We start from the raw sequence: 19,755 nt of genomic DNA, 5'->3' as shown, positions 1-19,755 counted from the left end.
TGCCAATGTGAGAGAGAGAGAGAGAGAGAGAGAGAGAGAGAGAGAGAGAGAGCGCGAGCGAGAGCGAGAGATTAAAGTTGCGTGTATGCGCGTCTTGTGCGTTTCTCTTTTTAGAGTGAGTTTACTTAAAAAATAGCAATTTTATCCCGTCTTTAAAAAAGCATCATATGACCCCTTTAATAGTGAGAATTGGTCCTTATACTAAAGTGTTACTGAAAAATGAATAAACAATTGCATTTCTTGGTGAATTTATTCAGTGAATCACACTACCGTTCAAAATTTGCAGTGTGAGATTTTAAAATATTTTTAAAGAAGACATATATGCTAATCAAGGCTGCAATTACTTGAACAAAAATACAGTAAAAACAGTAATATGGTGAAATATTTTTACAATATTTTTTTAAAATGCAATTTATTTCTGTGATGGAAAAGCTGAATTTTCTTTAAAAGAACTGAATCTATTTAAATATAAATATTTTGTAATACTATATGTCTTTACTGTCACCTTTGAACAATTAAATGTATCCTTGATGAATAATCTTTTTTTTACCCCAAACTTATGAATGGTAGTGTATATGTATCTTTTCCCACGTCACTAGTTTTTATACCAAGTCATATAAACCAACCTCCCTTGAAATCACATTAAAATAGCACTGTTAAATTTTTTCAAAACAATAAGAGGCAGTGCCAGTAATGTCTGAGTCATAGGCTGTAACAGGAAGTGAGAGGAGGTCTGGGCGTTTCTTTAACAGATTCTAACATTCTACACAACTGTACAGTATGTTTGCTTAATATTAACGGTGAACTCTCTTACCCATGTAGTAATATGTGAAGCACATGGTCATGAGGTGTTTGGCTGGGCCATAATCATCCACCTGGTGACATCTGCCAATCAATCAAATATTGTGAGTCTCACACTTGCCACACAATGACTTGCCAAGAGTTCTACAGAAAATTGGTAACTTAGCTCTTAACAGTTTGGTTTGGCTTCCATGTAATGTCAAGCATTCTTCTGAGATATTATCACTGATGTACTTACTCAAATAAAACAACAGCGAAGGACTGCACCAGCCTGTAGAACGTCTGTTCACTCACACATTTGGAGTGGCAGCGCTGCAAACACAAGGCATGGTTATCATCACTACTGTGTTTGTTTATGCACATTCTATTGCATGAGTTCTCTTATCTTTGAGAAAGACTTGAGAATGCGAATGGTACATTTAGTCTAAATAGACTGTGCTTGATGGTTATAGAGATGTGCATTTTAGGAAAACCATGACCTATACTTATTTTTATGTTATGGCAGACAACCAAGAAATGGCAATTATTAAAATAATAGACAAAATCTAGACTAAATAAATTAAAAATAAAACACACACAAAAAAAACAATGATTTTAAAAGCATCTCAACATTATAATGTACAGTATGAAAAATGGATAATCATTTTAAGATTTCCTAAAGATTACATTTAACAGTGTTATTAAATATTAAATAATTTTTTTAATATTGGCAAGCATTTTGGTAATTTTGACTGCCAAGTAGTCAAACAATTTTCAACACATTTTTCAAACAATGGGTGTGTAGTTCACTACATTATTTTGTTTTGCTTCATAAAATCCTATGTTGCAAAAACTGTGTTGCTAAATACGTTTGCAGTGCATTTGCAACATTTTTTTGCTATATTTAGTATGTGACAGGAGAAATAGGCTTTACTGCTGCTTTTCACACGTATGGTGTGAACACTCTAACCTGTTAAACAGAGGTGAAGAAATGTATATGACTGTTCTCACACAGTGTTGTTTTAGTGTTACTTATATTCGATTACAGTATTTATTAATATTTTGAATTAGCTTATATTTGTATATTTTAAATTTTTGTATTTGATGTGCTTTTGTCATTTTTTTACGTTTGTAGTTTTTATTTTTTATTTCAGTTTTAGTCACTTGAGTACTTCAACTTAGTGCTTCAACAAACACAATCAACAAAGGCAATCGTTCTAATTTTCAATTACGTTATAATTTTTTTTTTGCAAAAATAATTTTTAATAGTACCAGTTTTAGTTAACGATAGCGACACTGTTTACACACCACCATCACCCAAAATGACCATCACCATAATAACTCACACAATTAAAAATCAAATGTTTTGGAATTGGAATAGAGCGATGCAGTGATTGTGTTTTCATGATTGCTCAGCATTGATGCTTTCATACCTGTGCACTGACATATTTGGCGAACCAGTCCCTGCCTTTGCCGTTCTCTCCAGTGCACAGCTCTCCAAAGTGAGCCTTCTCCTCTTGATCAAAGTCCTCCCTGAGAGAGGAAAAGAGAATTAAAAAGAACCAGGAGTAGTAGCAGGAAGAGAAAGACAAAGAGGAAGGGATAGGGAGAGTGAGAGAGTACTTCAAACAACAGGAACAAATTCAAACATTCACATCAGTTGACATGTGACTATAATTCTGTGTGAAGTTTCTTCCTCATTCAAAAGAATAGTTCACCTAAAAAAAGAAAGAAAATTCTGTCATTGTTTACTCGTTTCAACCCCCTATGACTTTCTTACTTCCATGGAGAACAAAAGTATATTTAAATACCCCAAAAGTACACAGTCACAAAGGGTTGTCAAGCTCCAGCAAGGACAAAAAAGTCCCATAAAAGTAGTCTATATGACTCATACACTATATTCTAATGCTTCGGATGCTATACAATAGCTTTGACTAAGGAACAGACTGTAATTTAAGTGCATCTTATCAGTAGCATTGCGTCTGATCTTGTGTGAATGAGATTTGTGAGCTATGACGGAACTTGTCAAAAGATAAAAACTTACATTTGCTTTGTTTGTTCCTCAAACAAAATTATCATATGGCTTCAGAAGACTTGGAATAGCACACAAGCTTTTTTGCCCTTTCTGGAGTTTCATATCCACTCTAGTCATGAAAGAGAGCAGCATGAACATTCTATGAAACATCTCTTTTCATGTTCATGGTTGATGCATTCCTTTAAAGTCCCCGTGAAATCAAAATGTAAGTTTTTTTGGGTGTTAGTATCAATATGTTAGTCTTAAGGTATTCGATACTCAAACAAAAAATATCGATACTAAGGTGTGTTTTATTTACCAGTGATTTTGTTAATTCAACAACAAAAAAATATAACAATGCGTACAATATATGCATTGAATTGGACAAATAACCTTTGTTAGAGAGTAATTGTGTAGGATATAACTATTTTCCTGCTCATCTGAACACGCAAATGTTGCAAGACAGAAACAATCAATTAGTCAATCACAGAGAGCGTTCACTCCATTCAAACAGGGCTGCGTTTCCCAAAAGTATCATAAAAGCATTAAAGCTTTTGGGAACGGCAGCCCTGAACAATGCTTATCAGAGGAAAGAGAAAAAAAAAACCATGTGTTTGAGTTATTTCACAATAAACAAACTGAAATTGTAGCCTACATAGTTTGTGCAATTACAGTTATTTAAATTTAACGTTGAAAGATAATATTGATCATGTTCTATTCTGTAATGTTAATAGAAATCATACATTTCATACATCATACATTTTATGCATGTAACAGCCTGTCACTGGCAGTCCCTTATGAAAATGAACCATGGTTTTACTAAAGTGACCATAGTTCAACTGTAGTATTTATAGATTTGAATCATGTGTAAACAAAAAACGTATTTGAACCATGTGTAAACAAAAATATAACCTAATAAGTTACAATTAAGGCGTATTGAATGTTAAAATGCGTTTTAAACATAAAGTTACGTGCTTATCATTACCCATTTTACTTTTAGTAATTTAATAATTTCATAAATGTCATAATTTAAAAGTTTAGTTCAGAAGTATTGAATCGGTATCGATATCGACAATACTGCCTTGAAAAATATCGGTATCGTATCGAAAACAAAATAAGTGGTATCGCCCATCCCTACTTTACAGAGCTCAACGGCTCTAGCTCAAGCTGTGATATAAACGAACGTTATTGGCTATTTTAAAAAGGGGCGGGGCTACCTGATATGTCCCGCCCTGTCTTCCTGTTTCAGTTAAAATGACGTCAACATATAGAGTAACGCTGCGTGTTTCTAAGCATTTCAGGGGACCTTTAAGGTGTAGTTTGTGGAGCAAATCACCTTCCATGGAAGAGCTTTGCCACGTAGGTTTTCATGAACGCTCTTATCTCCGTCTCCTCTGCGTCCTCAGCACTGTGACTGGAGCAGGATGAGGACCGTCGCGTATTCGACGGGTGCGATGGGGATTCTGTGTCCTCGTTGTCGCTGTCGGCAGATTCGGTGGCGTCACTATCTTCTTCTCTGTGGGAAGTGTGTGTCGGGGCCATTGGCTCTGGTAGAAGGGGCTCCATCGTGGCGTCGCTCGCAGGCTCAGGGACGAGAGGCTCGGATGAGAAAAATCCCACCCCACTGGGAGGTCCAACAACAGAGGGAGCTGTCCTTTCTGGGGGCGAATCAAAGTCTATCAGGTTGTTCACCACGGCCCCCTCCATACTTTGTTATGGGGGTAATTCAGTCACTAGGTGAGATATGATGATGTCAGCTAAAAAGAAAACTCAGAGAGGGAACCGCTGTTTGTAGCTCCACAATTTTGTCACAGCAGCTGAACCTAAAAAAACAACCATTTTAATTTGTGGTTAAACGTATTGCATTTATTTAATCAAAGATACAGCAAAAACAGTAATACTGTAATCAAATTAAAATAAATGAAATATTTTAATATCTACTTCATTTCTGTGATACACAGCTGAATTTTAGCAGCCATTTTAATATTAAAATATTTAGAAATCATTCTAATATGCTGATTTGGTGCTAAGAACACATTTCTTATAGTTGTTCCCATTAATATTTTTGTGGAAATTGTAATTTTTTTTCAAGATTCTTTGATAACTAGAAAGTTCAGAAGAACAGCATTTATTTCCATTTCATCATTGAAATAGAAATGTTTGATATCATAAATGCATCCTGCAAAAAATGCTAAATAAAAGGACAAATACTAAAACCTTACTGACCACAAACTTTTGAATGGTAGTATATAATATATAATATTTTTTTATATTTTTTTAATGTATTATATATAATTTTATTATAAGACATATACAACTATTTTATTAATCATAATAAATGTTAATAATTATAATAAACATTCAAAACATTTTCATGAAGTGTAACATTATGGTTGAGTACTTTTAAATGTCCTCTTTTGTGGTAAACTTCCTTGCAGCTGTGTTTATACAGACTGACCACAGCATGAAGCAACACAGAGTCTGTCAGAGCCTGTTAATACGATGTTGCATTATGAAATCCATTGCACAGAATCTCAGTGCAAAAGCATGTGTTACTATGAAGCACTGGACATAGTATACAAACTCGATGCCATCTGTGTAATACAGTTAGTGTCTTTCCCTCTCAGACCTCCAGATATCAAATATGGTAATGCTTATTGATTTGACATCATGGATACAGTATAATATACACAAGTACTTAATCCTGCCTGTGTGAAAATGCCATCTGCTCCTCATACAATTCTAAAGACGAATGACACGCTTCCTTCTCAAATGAAAGGCTAGTTCACTTTGCCCCGACTGTCGCCAGTGGTTTTGTTGGATCAGCGTGTTAAAGGGGCAGTTCACATAAAAAAGAAAATTCTGTCATCATTTACTCATTTTGTTCCAAACCTATATGAATTTCTTTGTTCTGCTGAACACAAAATAAGATATTTTGTGGAATGTGGGTTACCAAACAGGTCCCCATAGCATGGGGGAAAAAATAATACTATGGAAGTCAATGGGGTCCAGAAACAGTTTGGTTGCCCACATTCTTCAAAATATCTTCTTTTGTGTTCAGCAGATGAAAGAAAAACTGGTTTGGAACAACATGAAAGTGAGTAAATGATGACAGAATTTAAATTTTTGAGAGAACTATTTTAACCTGCTATTTGCAAACCACTTTACTGTCTTATCTTGGTATAACTTATTTCGGAATGACATTTTTTTTTAAATTTTTTAATTTAGAATTTTGGGATTAATTTGACCTATTAGGAACTGGTTGGAAAAGTCTTTTTTTTTTGTCTATTGGTTAAAATTATCCATAAGTGATAACTAGTGTGTACCAACCTAAACATTGCAAGACTACCAGAGCAGCAGCTTCTGTAAATCAAACTGAATGAAAACAATATTTGAATTCTGCATGGAGAAGAACAATCATTCATGCTATACCTGAATCATTTTTACAAGACTCAAAAAGGCCAGAAACTACCCCCTTAGGCTTTTGACAAAACTCTGAGAAATGCATTAGGACTGAGAGGACGGTTACATAATGCCGAGCTGGAGGAGCGTGACTTGGCTGGCATACACACCCACAAGTGCACACACACACCCACAAGTGCGCACACACACACACACACACACAAACACACATAAACAGTGACCAGAGTCAGAGAGAGTGTCAATTGCTCCCGCCTCTTTTCACACTTATCTTTGAGAAGCACAAAGCGGAAAAAAACAGCTGTATGTTAGGGTGAGCGTTAAGAGTCCAATACCAAACTCCTACACACAGCTGTCTCTCTGGGAGAGTGTGTTCTCTTGCGCTTTATAAATCTCAGCATTCAAGAGGGTAAATGCACATTCTGCAATATTCCTGCCTCCCTGCACTGGAGCACTGCCCCCTTTTCTACTCCATCCATCCATCCATGCAACAAAATGCCCCTTCATCGTGAGCCTCAGGATCTGCTGTCAGAGTGATGGGACACAGATGAGCTGGTCCACTGGTTTAAGGGACTGAATGGGTTAGGGTTACCAAAGCGGTGCAGTGATATCAGAGTCAGCAGAGCAGAGAGAAAGATAATTACATGTGTGATGAATGTCTCAGGGAGGGAGATATGGGTTGGCTTGTGTGCAAGGTCAAGTCAGTCAAAAAACTAGAAAACTGGTAAGCTAGAACAGTGGCTTTCAATTAGTTTTGAGTCAAGGTCCAGATGTTACATTGGATGTGGCGACTCGACACTACTAAAATTTTTATCACACAAAAACATACAAAAATATTCATGAAAGCAAACACTGAAATTAAATTAACAATAATAATAATAATAATATAAAAACAACCTTTGACAACAAAAGATCTAGGAAGCATTTTCTTCTCCCTTTATTTTTTCCCCCCATTATATGGGAATTGTTTTTTTCCTTCGGTCTCTGCTATCAGAACTGACCTGTAACCGACCCTTTAAATTGAGAACCACTGAACTAGATCACTTTTTTAAGCATTACAAGCAAAATGCAAATATAGACTGATTCAGATTGCATGCTGGTAGAGAAACAAGAAGTAAAATTGAGGGTCTTGGGTATAGAGAACAAAATAATTACTAACCATGCAAGATAGTGATATGTTACCAGACAAAAAAAGATCAGATTTCATCTGGATTTAAAAATCATACAAAAGCTTGCAGAGATTTATATTGGGTGTGAAATGTTTCTGTATTAATGGTGTGAGAGAGTCTGTCTCTGATGTGAAAATAAGGCCACAGAGAGGTTAATTTGAGGCTGTTTCATTTGCATCATTACGCAACACGTCCTTCTATTTCCTCAAGGGAAACCTCACTCGTATCTGTCACGGTATCAGACGCTGTGAACTTAAGATCCAGCCAATCACATCCTGTACGATCGAACGTACAGGGCTTGATCAGCTAGCCACTCGCTGACTGATGCCGCACACATAACCACATAAACAAAGCCTAAATGGATCAATGCTTCTAACCAGAGAGCATCAGATTCAATAAAAGTCACATAAAATTACTCTTTTCCTGAAACACTGCACAGAACACGCAGGCTGAGAATTGCTTCTAACACTGAGCTTTTCATCAATGGCCTGCACTTGAATAGGACAAGAAAAATGATCCTTGGCTTGGCAGGAAACAAGAGCACTCTTATCTCCAGCCACTAGAGTTTAAAAATATGTAGCCATGTTTAAGAGGCCTGCAGTCAAGCCTTGATGCCAGGTTTATCTGACTAACGTTGTTTAATAGGACTCAGCAACCAAAATGCAAAGCACAATGGCTTGCCATCACTGGGTTGGGATTATAAACAAACAAGGAAACAAATGCTTGCATCTAATTAACAATAAATATCATAGCATATAATGTTTAAGCATATCATGATTTAGGCTACAAATGACACAGTGTACAAAAATAACACTGGAAATATACAGGTATTTAGATCATAAGCAAACTAGAATGGGGAAAATGTACTTAATAATAATAATAATAATTAATCATTATTAATAATTTATTTTTCACACCCTGAAAGATCTTTTTTTCTACAATAGCTTGTAGATACCTCCAAGTATAAATCAAGCACTGATCCAGTCAAAGTCTTTTTTCACAACACACAACGCAATTATTCACAACACATTGAAATACTGTGCGAGTCAGGTGGCATACCTGCAAATGCAGTCCCAGACAGTAAGCAGAAATAGAAAGCTTAAGAAACTGAGAAGAAACTAGACTCCACGTAGCTGCAGGTAATAACATGGATTTCTCTATTGAAAACATCTCACTTCTGCTCCACTGCTTCAGACCTTTTATTGTACTTGTCTTAAAATAGCACCTGTCAAAATACCATCTTATCAAAAGACAATTCACAGGATCCATCAGAAACCTTTCCTACAGTCACTGGTCCAATTTTTAGCCTCCATAACAAATGCATATTTTTATTAGCAATAATTTAATAACCCAAAATGCATCAGCATCTCTGGTTGCTTGATGAAATAAAATAAGCAAAGTCTTATTTGACACAGTGGATGTGGGCATTATTTGGAAATTAGGCATTATAGGCACACGAAAATGCGGTCTAGATAGGCAGCTCACTAGGTTTTGAGCCATATTCTCAAAGCTCTAATCATTCATACTTTCTTCACACCAGCACTCTGAGCAGTTTACTCCTGCCAAATGAAACCTCCCCCTCCACCTTCTAATTGTAAACAACACCGTGCAATCATATGGCACACTTTCATGCGGAAAATGTTGGAAGTACGCAAGTCTCGTTCATTCCGTCGCTAACTGCATTTATGTAACAGCTCGCGCATATATTTAACGTATACAGGTATCTGCCTGCAGCGTAATGAATATCAATAATTATACTTTTTTTTTATTGGCACGTCATGTTCATTCGCGCTTCGTACGTAAGAAAATTGCATTATGGACATGACAACACCTATGTTCTAACTGTTAACGTCAAGTCCCCTGATAAAGTGTTGTCAGATGATACTTACCCTGGATGTTCCAGCTGGAGCTTCGTCTTCCCACAGCGCGTGAGAGATGTACAGGCTGCTCTGAACTAGTCTGAGTGTGCGCATGCGCAACATTATCAGTAGCGGATGGGGGAATCCAGTGACGTAGCCCAGATGACACGTGACTGCACACTGCGTATTTTTACTGATCACTTTTAATGTTGTCAGTTGTAAACACCTTCACATTCGTTTTTATTTGTATTATTGCACCAAACTTTTAAATAACACAAATGGCGATATGGGATATGTAAATAAATGTTATCAATCAAATGTTTTTATATTTCAATATCTAGCCTATAAAAAGTGTGTAGCCTATGTGTGTGTAGTAGACACACACACACACACACACACACAATATATATATAACAACAAAAAATTAAATAAAGTTTATAAAGCATAAATATAATAAATATTAATATAGGCCTATTCTTTATTTATTATTAATGTTATGTTTTAAAAATACATGTGTTATAGATATTTACATTAATAATGCATAAAAATTATGTATATTATAAAAAAATCTGAAACTCAGTCTGTACTGAAATACAAAATCATTTGATTGGTAAGATTTATTATTTATTTACAACAAAATGATGTGTTATTTATTGGTAATACTTACTATTTGATATGTAAATAGTAATATAAATGTAACTTTCTAGTAAAGCAATCAAATTATTTTTGTTTCTATATTTCGCTATAAAATACAAACAAATAAAGATCAGATTTTGGCTAGATTTGAGAAAAATAGAAAAGTGTGCAGAAGTCTTGTAAATCAAGTTGCAAAAGGTTTCATGGGAACAATTTCACCGCATGGAGACATAAAATAATTATTTACACACAGATGAGCAAATTAGATTTTATTTATAGTAGAAGCATTGCGTTTGTTGGTGAAATAACTAATTAGGCTTTGTGGAGTGCTGCAAGCTTTGTAGGTAATTCTTCAGTGAAAAAGAGCAGCTTGTCCATCTTTAGATCCTGTCCCTCAGTTTGCTGCAATCCCAGGTTCATGTATTTATTAGTCTTGTCGTACACAGGCCAGTGCACCAGACTGGGACCATTTGGTGATCTGTGGAAATGAAATAATTATTAAGGAATAAAGGATCATCATTAACTAATGCTCTGTCCAGCAACTGGTGTACCACTTACCCAGTGCGAATAAAGTTTGCCCAGTATCCCATGACGGTTCTGCATAGTTGGTTTTCCTCCTCAGTGAGCGCTTCTGTAGATGATAAAGAGTTGATATCCATAACCACATCACCACTTCATCATTAACATTTTCACTTTTGTTTCAATCATTTGCAGTTTCAAAACCCAGCCATAGTAAATTGTCTAGTATAAATGTCCAGTATCATAATAATTTGCCAGGACAAACAAGTTCTTAGATCTGCATACCCACTTTGATATGGCCATCCCAAAAGCATGCCCCAAACACAAATCCAAGATCATCACCATGGTCAGCTTTCACAAAGCTGGGTCTGAGATCTTTAAATATACTTGGCCGCTGCTGGAACTCATACATATACACAGTCACTCCAGCATCTGTGAAGTTAGGATAATGGAAAATAATAAAGCAAACCAACAATAAAACATCACTGATGAAATATTGCCAATGAAATTGCAACCAACCTCTGTGGTATAATGCAACCGTAATGGAGGGAATCACCATAAAAAGATCCCCCAGCATCTCAGTAAATGCATCACGAATGTCCTCTGGAGTTTTAGCATTTTTTAGGTATTCTTCTGCTATGATTTCATTGACTCCTGACGTCTACGATGACATAATGAAGGATTACACGCATTCTACCGAGTCTCCTAAATGCTATTTTGTACTTTGTTCACTAGAGGGAGACAAATACTAACAAATTAGTCAGACTGCGTTAATTCAAGTAAATTCATTTGCATTTTATCTCCGTTTTAGTTTCTAAATCACTACAAATGATCTGGAAAGAAAGAAGAGAAGTTGGGTTTTACCCCATCTTTGTTAAAAATGTCCAACAATTGTTTCACTATTTTTGTGTCCATCCCTTTTACCCAGTCTTCTGAGACTAAGGCCTGAAATAAAAAGATGAGCACATGCATTACTATTTAAAAATAGTCATAAAGGTTCATAGACCTTTTGTTTAATTTTACCATTCCATACAAAAATGTCCGATACTTGCCTGAGGGAGCATCCATCCAAATTCATGGTTTGTTGTTCCAACAAGAATTGGAACTTTATGAAAATCTTTGCTCTTTAGTAACTCCTCTGGTTGAGCTTTAAGAAATTCCCCATCAACTGTTGCTCCAGGGAAAATGTGTTTCTAAGGAAGTAATTTGGTCTAAGAAATTGTTTCATTCTCTTTTCAAGATGTATATTTATAGAGAATATCACCAGTAGATCTTAGAATTGCATTTTTTTTCATGAGCTATATTGAAAAGCATCTCCTTTCAAATTATCTGCTCCTACCTTTTTAGCTGCATCGATGATTTGTTCCTCAGTCAGTTCTTTTATGCATGTGGTCAGCACTTCATTAGAGCTGAAGTCACATTCAGTAACATTTGCTACCACCTGGTCAAACAGATCACAGACAATCACCTTTTCTAAACACTGACAATAATGATCAATTATTATTGTCAATATGCATTTTCAAATTAGGCTGAGCTGAAGTGCTTTTTTTGTAAAGCTTTTAAATTCTGATTTAACTTTTTGGGAGGACATTAAAGGGGTCATGAACTGAGAAACCAAAATTCCCTTGATCTTTTCACAAATAGAAGGTCATTGTACTATAAAAACATCCTATAAGTTTCAGAACTCAAAACTTTCTCATTAGTCTAAAAAACAGCTTATACTGAAGGGAGTCTGCCAAAACAACAACTTTTGGAATTCTACTCTATGATGCAATAGTGTGGATAAGCACCACCTATGCAGAAGAAGATCAATGCCTGCTTCTACGTCGCTGCCTGTTTAGCCCCGCCCACCGATTCACGCATGTAGTGTTTACGAGAGAGGCGGAGGTGCAGGTCTACACAGAAATAAAACAATAAAAGATGGCTCAAAAGACAACAAGATGCTGTGCAGTGCCAAGTTGTGGAAATAAATATTCTTTGCATTGCTTTCCTTCTGATCCCAACATTAGGAAAGAGTGGATGAACTTTATTTTTAATGAAGTTCCAGACCGCTTCAGTAAGATTAAGAACTTGGTCCATTGTTCACTTCATTTTACCGCGATTCATTTACAAACAATTTGACATGGGATTTTCAGACAGACTGAAACTAAAAGACGATGCTGTGCCGACTATATTGGATCCTACAGTAATGTTGCACCACACAAGTGTGAGTAACTGTTTTTGTTACCTGATCACTATTGCTTTGTCTGATAAACAAATCGTTTGATATGAGTATTTGTGCATTTTTAACCTAAATCACAGCAGCGTCCAGCTGTGAAGGAAGTAGGCTGTCAAACATAGGCTACTCAAGTGTTAGCCAATCATCATGGCAGTGGGCATTTACTTCCGAGTCTACAACCAGCTACGCCTATTCAAAGAGAGCGTTCTGATGAGGGGGGTCAAAAACAGGACAGAAAATAGCCTATTGCTTTTAAATTATGATGTTTTTTGATGTAAAAATCTTAATAAAATTGGACCTCAGAGAACAGCACAAAATAAAAAACAGAGGCAGTTAATGGCCCATTTAAATTAGACAGTTAAGGGTTTATGTATTAGCCTATATGTTTTTGTGCTTTTTTAATGTATTGTTTATGTGTCTAAATGCTGAAACCAAATTGCCTTCAGGAAATGAAATAAAGACAAACTGAAGTGAACTGAACTAAACTTAACAAGGCTCTAAAATTCTTGGCATCTGACATAATGCTACAGATTCCCTATAATGAACTATTGAGCAGTACACATTTATTGTTGTATTTGAGCTAAATACCTTGGCAAGCATCAGAGGGTCTTTGACAGAGTAGCCCATCACAGTTGCTACTCCACTCTGAAAGACGGCCCGCTGAAACAGACCCTTGGTCATGGGCGACAATGTCTAGAAGAATATAAGATGAATATAATATACATCTTTAGAACACACTTGATCCTTGCACCGAATTGTACAGAGAATCTATTAATGGATAAGATCTTATGTTGTTTTAACAACTTGTCTTTCAGCTATTCACTTATTATCATATTTCCAGGGGAAGCCTGAAGGGACCACAAGGAACTTACTCGGAACTTATTATGTTTTTTAAAGACTCATCAGAAATCATAAGATTACTCGTTATTAATCATATCAGGCACATAAATAATTAATATGCAACAATAGAGAAAAATAATAAAGATAATGCTGCTTTTAAAAACATTTACTGACCAGAAAAGAGGCACTGATTCCTCCTGCAGACTCCCCAGCTATAGTGACAGACTGGGGGTCTCCTCCAAAACCCTCAATGTTTTGCTGCACCCACTGTAAAGCAGCAATCTGGTCTAGGAAACCCCAGTTACCTTGAGCATTCTTATCTCCTGTGCTAAACCCAGAAGCATGTTTTATTATAACCCATTGCAGACGCAGCTTACAAGAAATCTGATGTCATTCTCAAGGGACAGACTGCACGAGTAGTGCCCACTTTCTCCACCATAAATGAATACCTGAAGTATCCTAATATTCCAAGTCGGTACTGAATGACAACCACAACAATGTTCTCATAGGCTGCTAACGGGGATCCGTCAAATAAGCAAGCGCCGCCCATGACCAGAGCACCTCCGTGAATCCAGACCATTACCTGTTGGTTTGCATAAATTTCTTTTGTCAGAGGGGTTGGGGAAATTATCAGTAAAGCATAATAGAATAAGTTCTACTGTGAATTCGTAAGTCAAAGTGCTGTGCTCTAGTTTAGATGAGAGAAGCCATTATTCAGTACTCACTGGAAGTTTATCTGATTCTGATCTTTGAGAAGGAGTGTAAACATTCAGATACAAACAGTCTTCTGAGACTCCTGTTGGTGTGAAATCCAACTTCATGGATTTTGCTACTATAGGCAGAATATCTGGGTTTTGAAGGCATCTAGAATACAGCGAGAGAAGGTACATTGTAGGGCTACACGATAAATCGCATGCGATATTTAATGCGCATCTTGTCAGAAAGCCGGTTCTGTAATCAGCAGTAAATCTCAATCACCTGCGGGCTTTTACATTGAGCAGCATTAACTACACAGAGCCATTGTTCACTGACGAGCTGCGCAAAAAATCGCGCGAATATGAATGTGGTTTTGCGCAGCTGGTTGTCAGACTCTGTTCCATGTTTTGTCTGTGTCTTGCTCCCCAGGTGTTCCTTTCCCATGTTTAATTTGTCCCAGGTGTTCCCCATGATGGTTCATGGATCCCAGGTGTGTCTCGTCATCCCCTCCTCCTGTGTGTATTTAAAATGTGTTCCCAGTCCCAAGTTCTCGGTCCGCTGTTGTACGTCTTCGTGGAACGTCTTCCTGTGTTCGTCTCCCTTGGTTCCTTGGTGCAAATAAAGTCTTGTCAACATATTCTCCAGCGTCTCCTCGTCCCTCGTGTGTGTGTGCAACGTGACACTGGTCAGTGAACAATGGCTCGGTGTAGTTAATGCTGCTCAATGTAAAAGCCCGCAGGTGATGGAGATTTACCGCTGATTACAGAACCGGCTTTACTGACAAGATGCGCATTAAATATCGCATGCGATTTATCGTGCAGCCCTAGTACATTGTAAAAAATGTTTGTCATTTTGATGGTAAAAGACTGTAAAACTGCTATGGTTAGTATGGCAAATTCTTTTATCATGTACAGTGAAAAACTGTAATAGATCTATAGCGGGACATTACAGTAAATAAAAAAAAAAGTAAAATGTTGTTAAATGTACATATTTTGGAAGCGAAAATGAACAGTCATGTAATTTAAAGTGAAAAAAATGTATATAGACATGTATGCACCTTGTACTGTATTAGTATATACCTCAGCATGCGGAAAGGCTCATTTAGTCTCTTTTACAACCTGTATTATTATGGTGGTTATCAGTAAATTATACAGGTAAAAAACAGATTTGATTTCTTTAGATGCAATATTAACATTGCATCAGTTAATGAAAAGTACAGTTCATTTCAGTCTCATATATCCTAAAATGGTGCTACCGCATTTAAATATATAATTATTTTTACCATAAATTTGACAGGTCTATTTATACTGTGTATATATACTGTATAGGTGGAGTAAATATATAGTAATTTAGTGGTAAATAAGGAATTTAGTACAGATATATTGCATAAACTACAGTTACTTTTATGAATATAGCCATATACTCACATAGATGGGTGCTGGGTGGCATTTCTTATGCCCTCCCATCCCTGTACAGGACCAGGTGCAGCCAGGCGGAGGGGGCCAACAGGTGGCTGGGCAAAAGGAATACCCAAATACTGCTCCACCACCTTTTCTGAGCCTTTAACTTTCATATATTGCCCACGGACACTGCCATGCTTCAGAACAACCACCGGCCCAGAGTCTGTACAAATACAAACCAATCTGACATTAACACCCATTCTTTAATACATATTATTATTTTATGTTCCTGTCAAATAACAGTACTCCTTCAAAAATGAGTAAAATAGATAATTAAGTAAAATATTATCTCACTGTATAATGTTTAATATTATGTAAAAAGCAATATAATATAATGAAATACTTGCCTGTCTGTACAGGGGCTGTCCAAACAGGTGCCAGGGTCAAGCACAGGCAGAGCAAAACGTCTTTTATCATAGCTGTTCTTTCGTTAAAGACTGATACAGACTCAAGCCTCTCATGTAATGAAGAGCTCACAAAAGCAATCACTCACACAGGCTCAATTACAAAACACTGGCCTTTAACCTGATCCTATACTTTACCCCCTTAAAAAACAGAGCAGCTGTTTCATGCATACAAAGTGTAATCCCTGTATGGCAGACTGAGGAGACAAAAATCCATTCGTGTATAAATAATCATAATTAGTTTAGAATATGATCTCTATATCTCTGTGGTCTGTACTGACATGTTTTAAAATCTTACATTTATTGATGACCAAATAAAACAAAATATCAAAGAAAAGTCATACATTTTTTATTCTCAGCCATTCTCCCATATGGATCATTTAAATTGCCACCACAGTAAATTCTTCTGTCAAAGCAGTTCATGCTGTACCCAGTGATAAAGTGTGTGCTAATGCAGATGGTGAAAGCATGTCACAGAGGCTCAGATTCTTCACAGGTAGGTTAATAATTCATGTCTTATGTTGGTTTTATTGAACAAAGCTACCAGGAAAGCTTGAAGGTTACAAAGCTGAGAAGTTAAAACTTGTATCCAATGACACACACTTAGTAGTTGATTTAGTTGTATTTTTAATTTAATTTGTTTGACTAGCTGTTGTGGCATAGCGGTTATCACCCTCAACACAAGATTTGATCTGCTTACATAAAGATTGCAAGTTCAAGCTCGAGAGGCATTGGTCTAGAATTAGGGGAGGTACTGAGAAGTGACTGCAAAATAAAGAAGGTAAAATGTGGCTGCTGCTTTTGTCTTTGAAATTCCTCATGATTACCATGGAATCAAAACACCTTTTAACTTTAGATTAGATTAGTTTTTTTTTTAATACATGACACTTTCTAGATTATGTACCTTATACTGTACATAAACCATAAACTCAAACATCAAAATAGTAATTTGGTAAAATTATTTATTTTTATTTGTTTATTTTAATTGCCTTTATTTTGTTATTCTACCTTTTTTACATTCTTTAAATTGGTTTATTTAGTAATATTTATTTTTAAAATAATGTTTGCGTTATAGGCCTTTTTTTGTTATATATTTTACACACCTAATAAATATAATTTAGGGTAAGGATGAATTGGATTATGCCCAGCATCCAAAAGACAGTTTTATTACTAACCTTTATAAAAACACTGCATAAACTTCTATAAAGGCAGAGCGCGCTCCACATTGTAAACAGGTTTGTAATAAATACATTTAAAATTTGGTGTTCAAAATATAGATATATTCAGTGCTTTAGTTTATTGTATTATGTCATTTATTGTCATGATGAGTGCATAATCCTTTTTATTTTAAATGTTGATTTCATCATGTTTGATCATGAAATACATGAACAATGTTCCTCCGACATCAAGATTAACAAGGCCAAACATTGATCTTGTAAATAATAGTTAATAGTCCACCCAAATAGTTTGCTCTGAACCTTCAAACAAATCTTAATAAACCATGACACAACACAAAAATAGATATTGTTTTATTATTTTTTCTTTGCTATTATTTGTGGTTGCCTTAGAAGTTCCAGGTTGTTAACATATGACAAGGTTGATGTATTTGACTCATATTCAAATGTTGTGGCCTGAGAGGAATGTGTCTACTAAGTCAGCTCATTACAACTATGCTGGCCTCTACAGTTTTACTTTATAATGAAGCAATCTGAAATTATTTTGTATGTTTTTGTTACTATATTTCACTATAAAATACAGACAAAAAAGATCAGATTTTGGCTGGATTTGAAAAAATAATAAAAGTGTGCAGAAATCTTGTTGCAAATCAAGTTGCAAAAGGTTTCATGGGAACAATTTCACCGCATGGAGACAAAAATAATTATTTACACACAGATGAGCAAATTAGATTTTATTTATAGTAGAAGCATTGCGTTTGTTGGTGAAATAACTAATTAGGCTTTGTGGAGTGCTGCAAGCTTTGTAGGTAATTCTTCAGTGAAAAAGAGCAGCTTGTCCATCTTTAGATCCTGTCCCTCAGTTTGCTGCAATCCCAGGTTCATGTATTTATTAGTCTTGTCGTACACAGGCCAGTGCACCAGACTGGGACCATTTGGTGATCTGTGGAAATGAAATAATTATTTAAGGAATAAAGGATCATCATTAATGCTCTGTCCAACAACTGGTGTACCACTTACCCAGTGCAAATAAAGTTTGCCCAGTATCCCATGACGGTTCTGCATAGTATCATCCAGTATCATCACCATGGTCAGCTTTCACAAAGCTGGGTCCGAGATCTTGGTATACACTTGGCGGGTGCTGGAATTCATACATATACACAGGCACTCCAGCATCTGTGAAGTTATAACATGAAATATGGAAATAATAAAGTAAACCAACAGAAAAACATCACTGAAGGTGAAATATTGCCAATGAAATTGCAACCAACCTCTGTGGTATAATGCAACCGTAATGGAGGGAATCACCATAAAAAGATCCCCCAGCATCTCAGTAAATGCATCACGAATGTCCTCTGGAGTTTTAGCATTTTTTAGGTATTCTTCTGCTATGATTTCATTGACTCCTGACGTCTACGATGACAGAATAAAGGATTACACGCATTCTACCGAGTCTCCTAAATGCTATTTTGTACTTTGTTCACTAGAGGGAGACAAATACTAACAAATTATCCATATTGCGTTCAAAAATGTATTTGCAATTTATCTCTGTTTTAGTTTCTAAATCACTACATATAGTCTGGAAAGAAAGTAGGAGAGAAGTTGAGTTTTACTCCATCTTTGTTAAAAATGTCCAAAATTAGTTTTTTTGTTTTTGTGTCCATCCCTTTTATCCATTCTTTTGGGGCTAAGGACTGAAAAAGAAGAGCACATGCATAACTATTTAAAAATAGTAATAAAGGTTCGTAGACCTTTTACCATTCCATACAAAAATGTCCGATACTTGCCTGATCCATCCAAATTCATGGTTTGTTATTCCGACAAGAATCGGAACTTTCTGGAAGTCTTTGCTTTAGTACCTCCACTGGTTGAGCTTTAAGAAATTCCCCATCAATTGGGGAATAAAGTGGAGGGGGCACGTCCCCCGCGTCTCCTGCGTAATCTACGCCCCTGGTGCATTCTCTTTTCAAGCTGTATATTTATAGAGAATATCACCAATAGATATTAGCATTTCATTTTTTTCATGAACTATTGAAAAGCATCTAATTTAAAATTAGTTGCTCTTACCTTTTTAGCTGCATCGATGATTTGTTCCTCAGTTATTTTCATTTGGTCAGCACTTCATTAGAGCTGAAGTCACATTCAGTAACATTTGCTACCTCCTGGTCAACCAGATCACAGTCAGCTTTTTCTAAACAATTACAATAATTATCTTACATGAGGTATTTTCAGTATGAGTCACTTTTTTTTTGTAAAGCTTTTAAAAATATTTTTATTTATTTATTTATTTTTGTGCACAAGGCTCTAAAATTCTTGACACCCGACATAATTCTACAGATTCCCTTAAAGGGATAGTTCACCCGAAAATGAAAATTCTGTCAAGAATTACTCACCCTCATGTCTTTCCAAACCTGTAAGACCTTCTTTCATCTTCGGAACACAAATTAAAGGGTTAGTTCATCGCAAAATGAAAATTATGCTGCGTTTCGCTCACCCCCGAAGCATCCTAGGTGTATATGACTTTCTTCTTTCAGACGAATCCAGTCGGAGTTATATTAAAAATCG

General features: G+C 36.0%; 2 protein-coding genes and 1 pseudogene across 3 annotated transcripts in view; all 3 read right to left on the bottom strand.

The window, feature by feature from the left end:
- LOC107686269 (uncharacterized protein KIAA0513-like) overlaps positions 1–9,347 on the bottom strand; it is a 17,416-nt gene extending 8,069 nt beyond the window's left edge. For both annotated transcript variants that reach the window (XM_016483196.1, XM_016483197.1), the window contains exons 1-5: positions 9,273–9,347; positions 4,131–4,617; positions 2,214–2,313; positions 1,040–1,113; positions 815–885 (exon numbers count right to left, since the gene is read on the bottom strand). In XM_016483196.1, the coding sequence (XP_016338682.1) occupies positions 815–885; positions 1,040–1,113; positions 2,214–2,313; positions 4,131–4,501 (616 nt within the window). In that variant the 5' untranslated portion in view covers positions 4,502–4,617; positions 9,273–9,347. The remainder of the gene's footprint in view (positions 1–814; positions 886–1,039; positions 1,114–2,213; positions 2,314–4,130; positions 4,618–9,272) is intronic.
- Positions 9,348–10,132: 785 nt separating this feature from the next.
- LOC107686267 (carboxylesterase 5A-like) lies at positions 10,133–16,110 on the bottom strand. Its single transcript, XM_016483195.1, has 13 exons — positions 15,959–16,110; positions 15,579–15,774; positions 14,181–14,319; positions 13,905–14,038; positions 13,630–13,783; positions 13,204–13,308; positions 11,737–11,838; positions 11,450–11,590; positions 11,262–11,342; positions 10,917–11,058; positions 10,683–10,829; positions 10,437–10,509; positions 10,133–10,356 (listed from the first exon to the last, which is right to left on the bottom strand). The coding sequence occupies exons 1-13, from the start codon at positions 16,026–16,028 to the stop codon at positions 10,191–10,193; spliced, it is 1,650 nt and encodes a 549-aa protein (XP_016338681.1). The 5' UTR covers positions 16,029–16,110; the 3' UTR covers positions 10,133–10,190.
- Positions 16,111–17,909: 1,799 nt separating this feature from the next.
- The window catches only part of LOC107686268 (fatty acyl-CoA hydrolase precursor, medium chain-like), an 8,657-nt pseudogene continuing 6,811 nt past the window's right edge, over positions 17,910–19,755 (bottom strand).

The sequence above is a fragment of the Sinocyclocheilus anshuiensis genome, unplaced genomic scaffold (assembly GCF_001515605.1).
Source record: "Sinocyclocheilus anshuiensis isolate Anshui unplaced genomic scaffold, SAMN03320099.WGS_v1.1 scaffold481, whole genome shotgun sequence".
In the NCBI taxonomy this organism is placed as follows: Eukaryota; Metazoa; Chordata; class Actinopteri; order Cypriniformes; family Cyprinidae; genus Sinocyclocheilus; species Sinocyclocheilus anshuiensis.
Note: the sequence above shows the minus strand (reverse complement) of the source record. Positions and strands in the feature narration are given on the sequence as shown.

What these genes read in the sequence shown, in the direction of transcription:
- LOC107686267 (XM_016483195.1), bottom strand. Translation starts at nt 16,028, where the DNA reads ATGATAAAAGACGTTTTGCTCTGCCTGTGCTTGACCCTGGCACCTGTT. An exon ending in GCCACCCAGCACCCATCTAT is followed by an intron (nt 14,320 to 15,578) that starts GTGAGTATATGG and finishes GCTGTATTCTAG; the next exon opens with ATGCCTTCAAAACCCAGATA. An exon ending in ACCCTCTGATGCTTGCCAAG is followed by an intron (nt 11,839 to 13,203) that starts GTATTTAGCTCA and finishes CTGTTTGACCAG; the next exon opens with GTGGTAGCAAATGTTACTGA.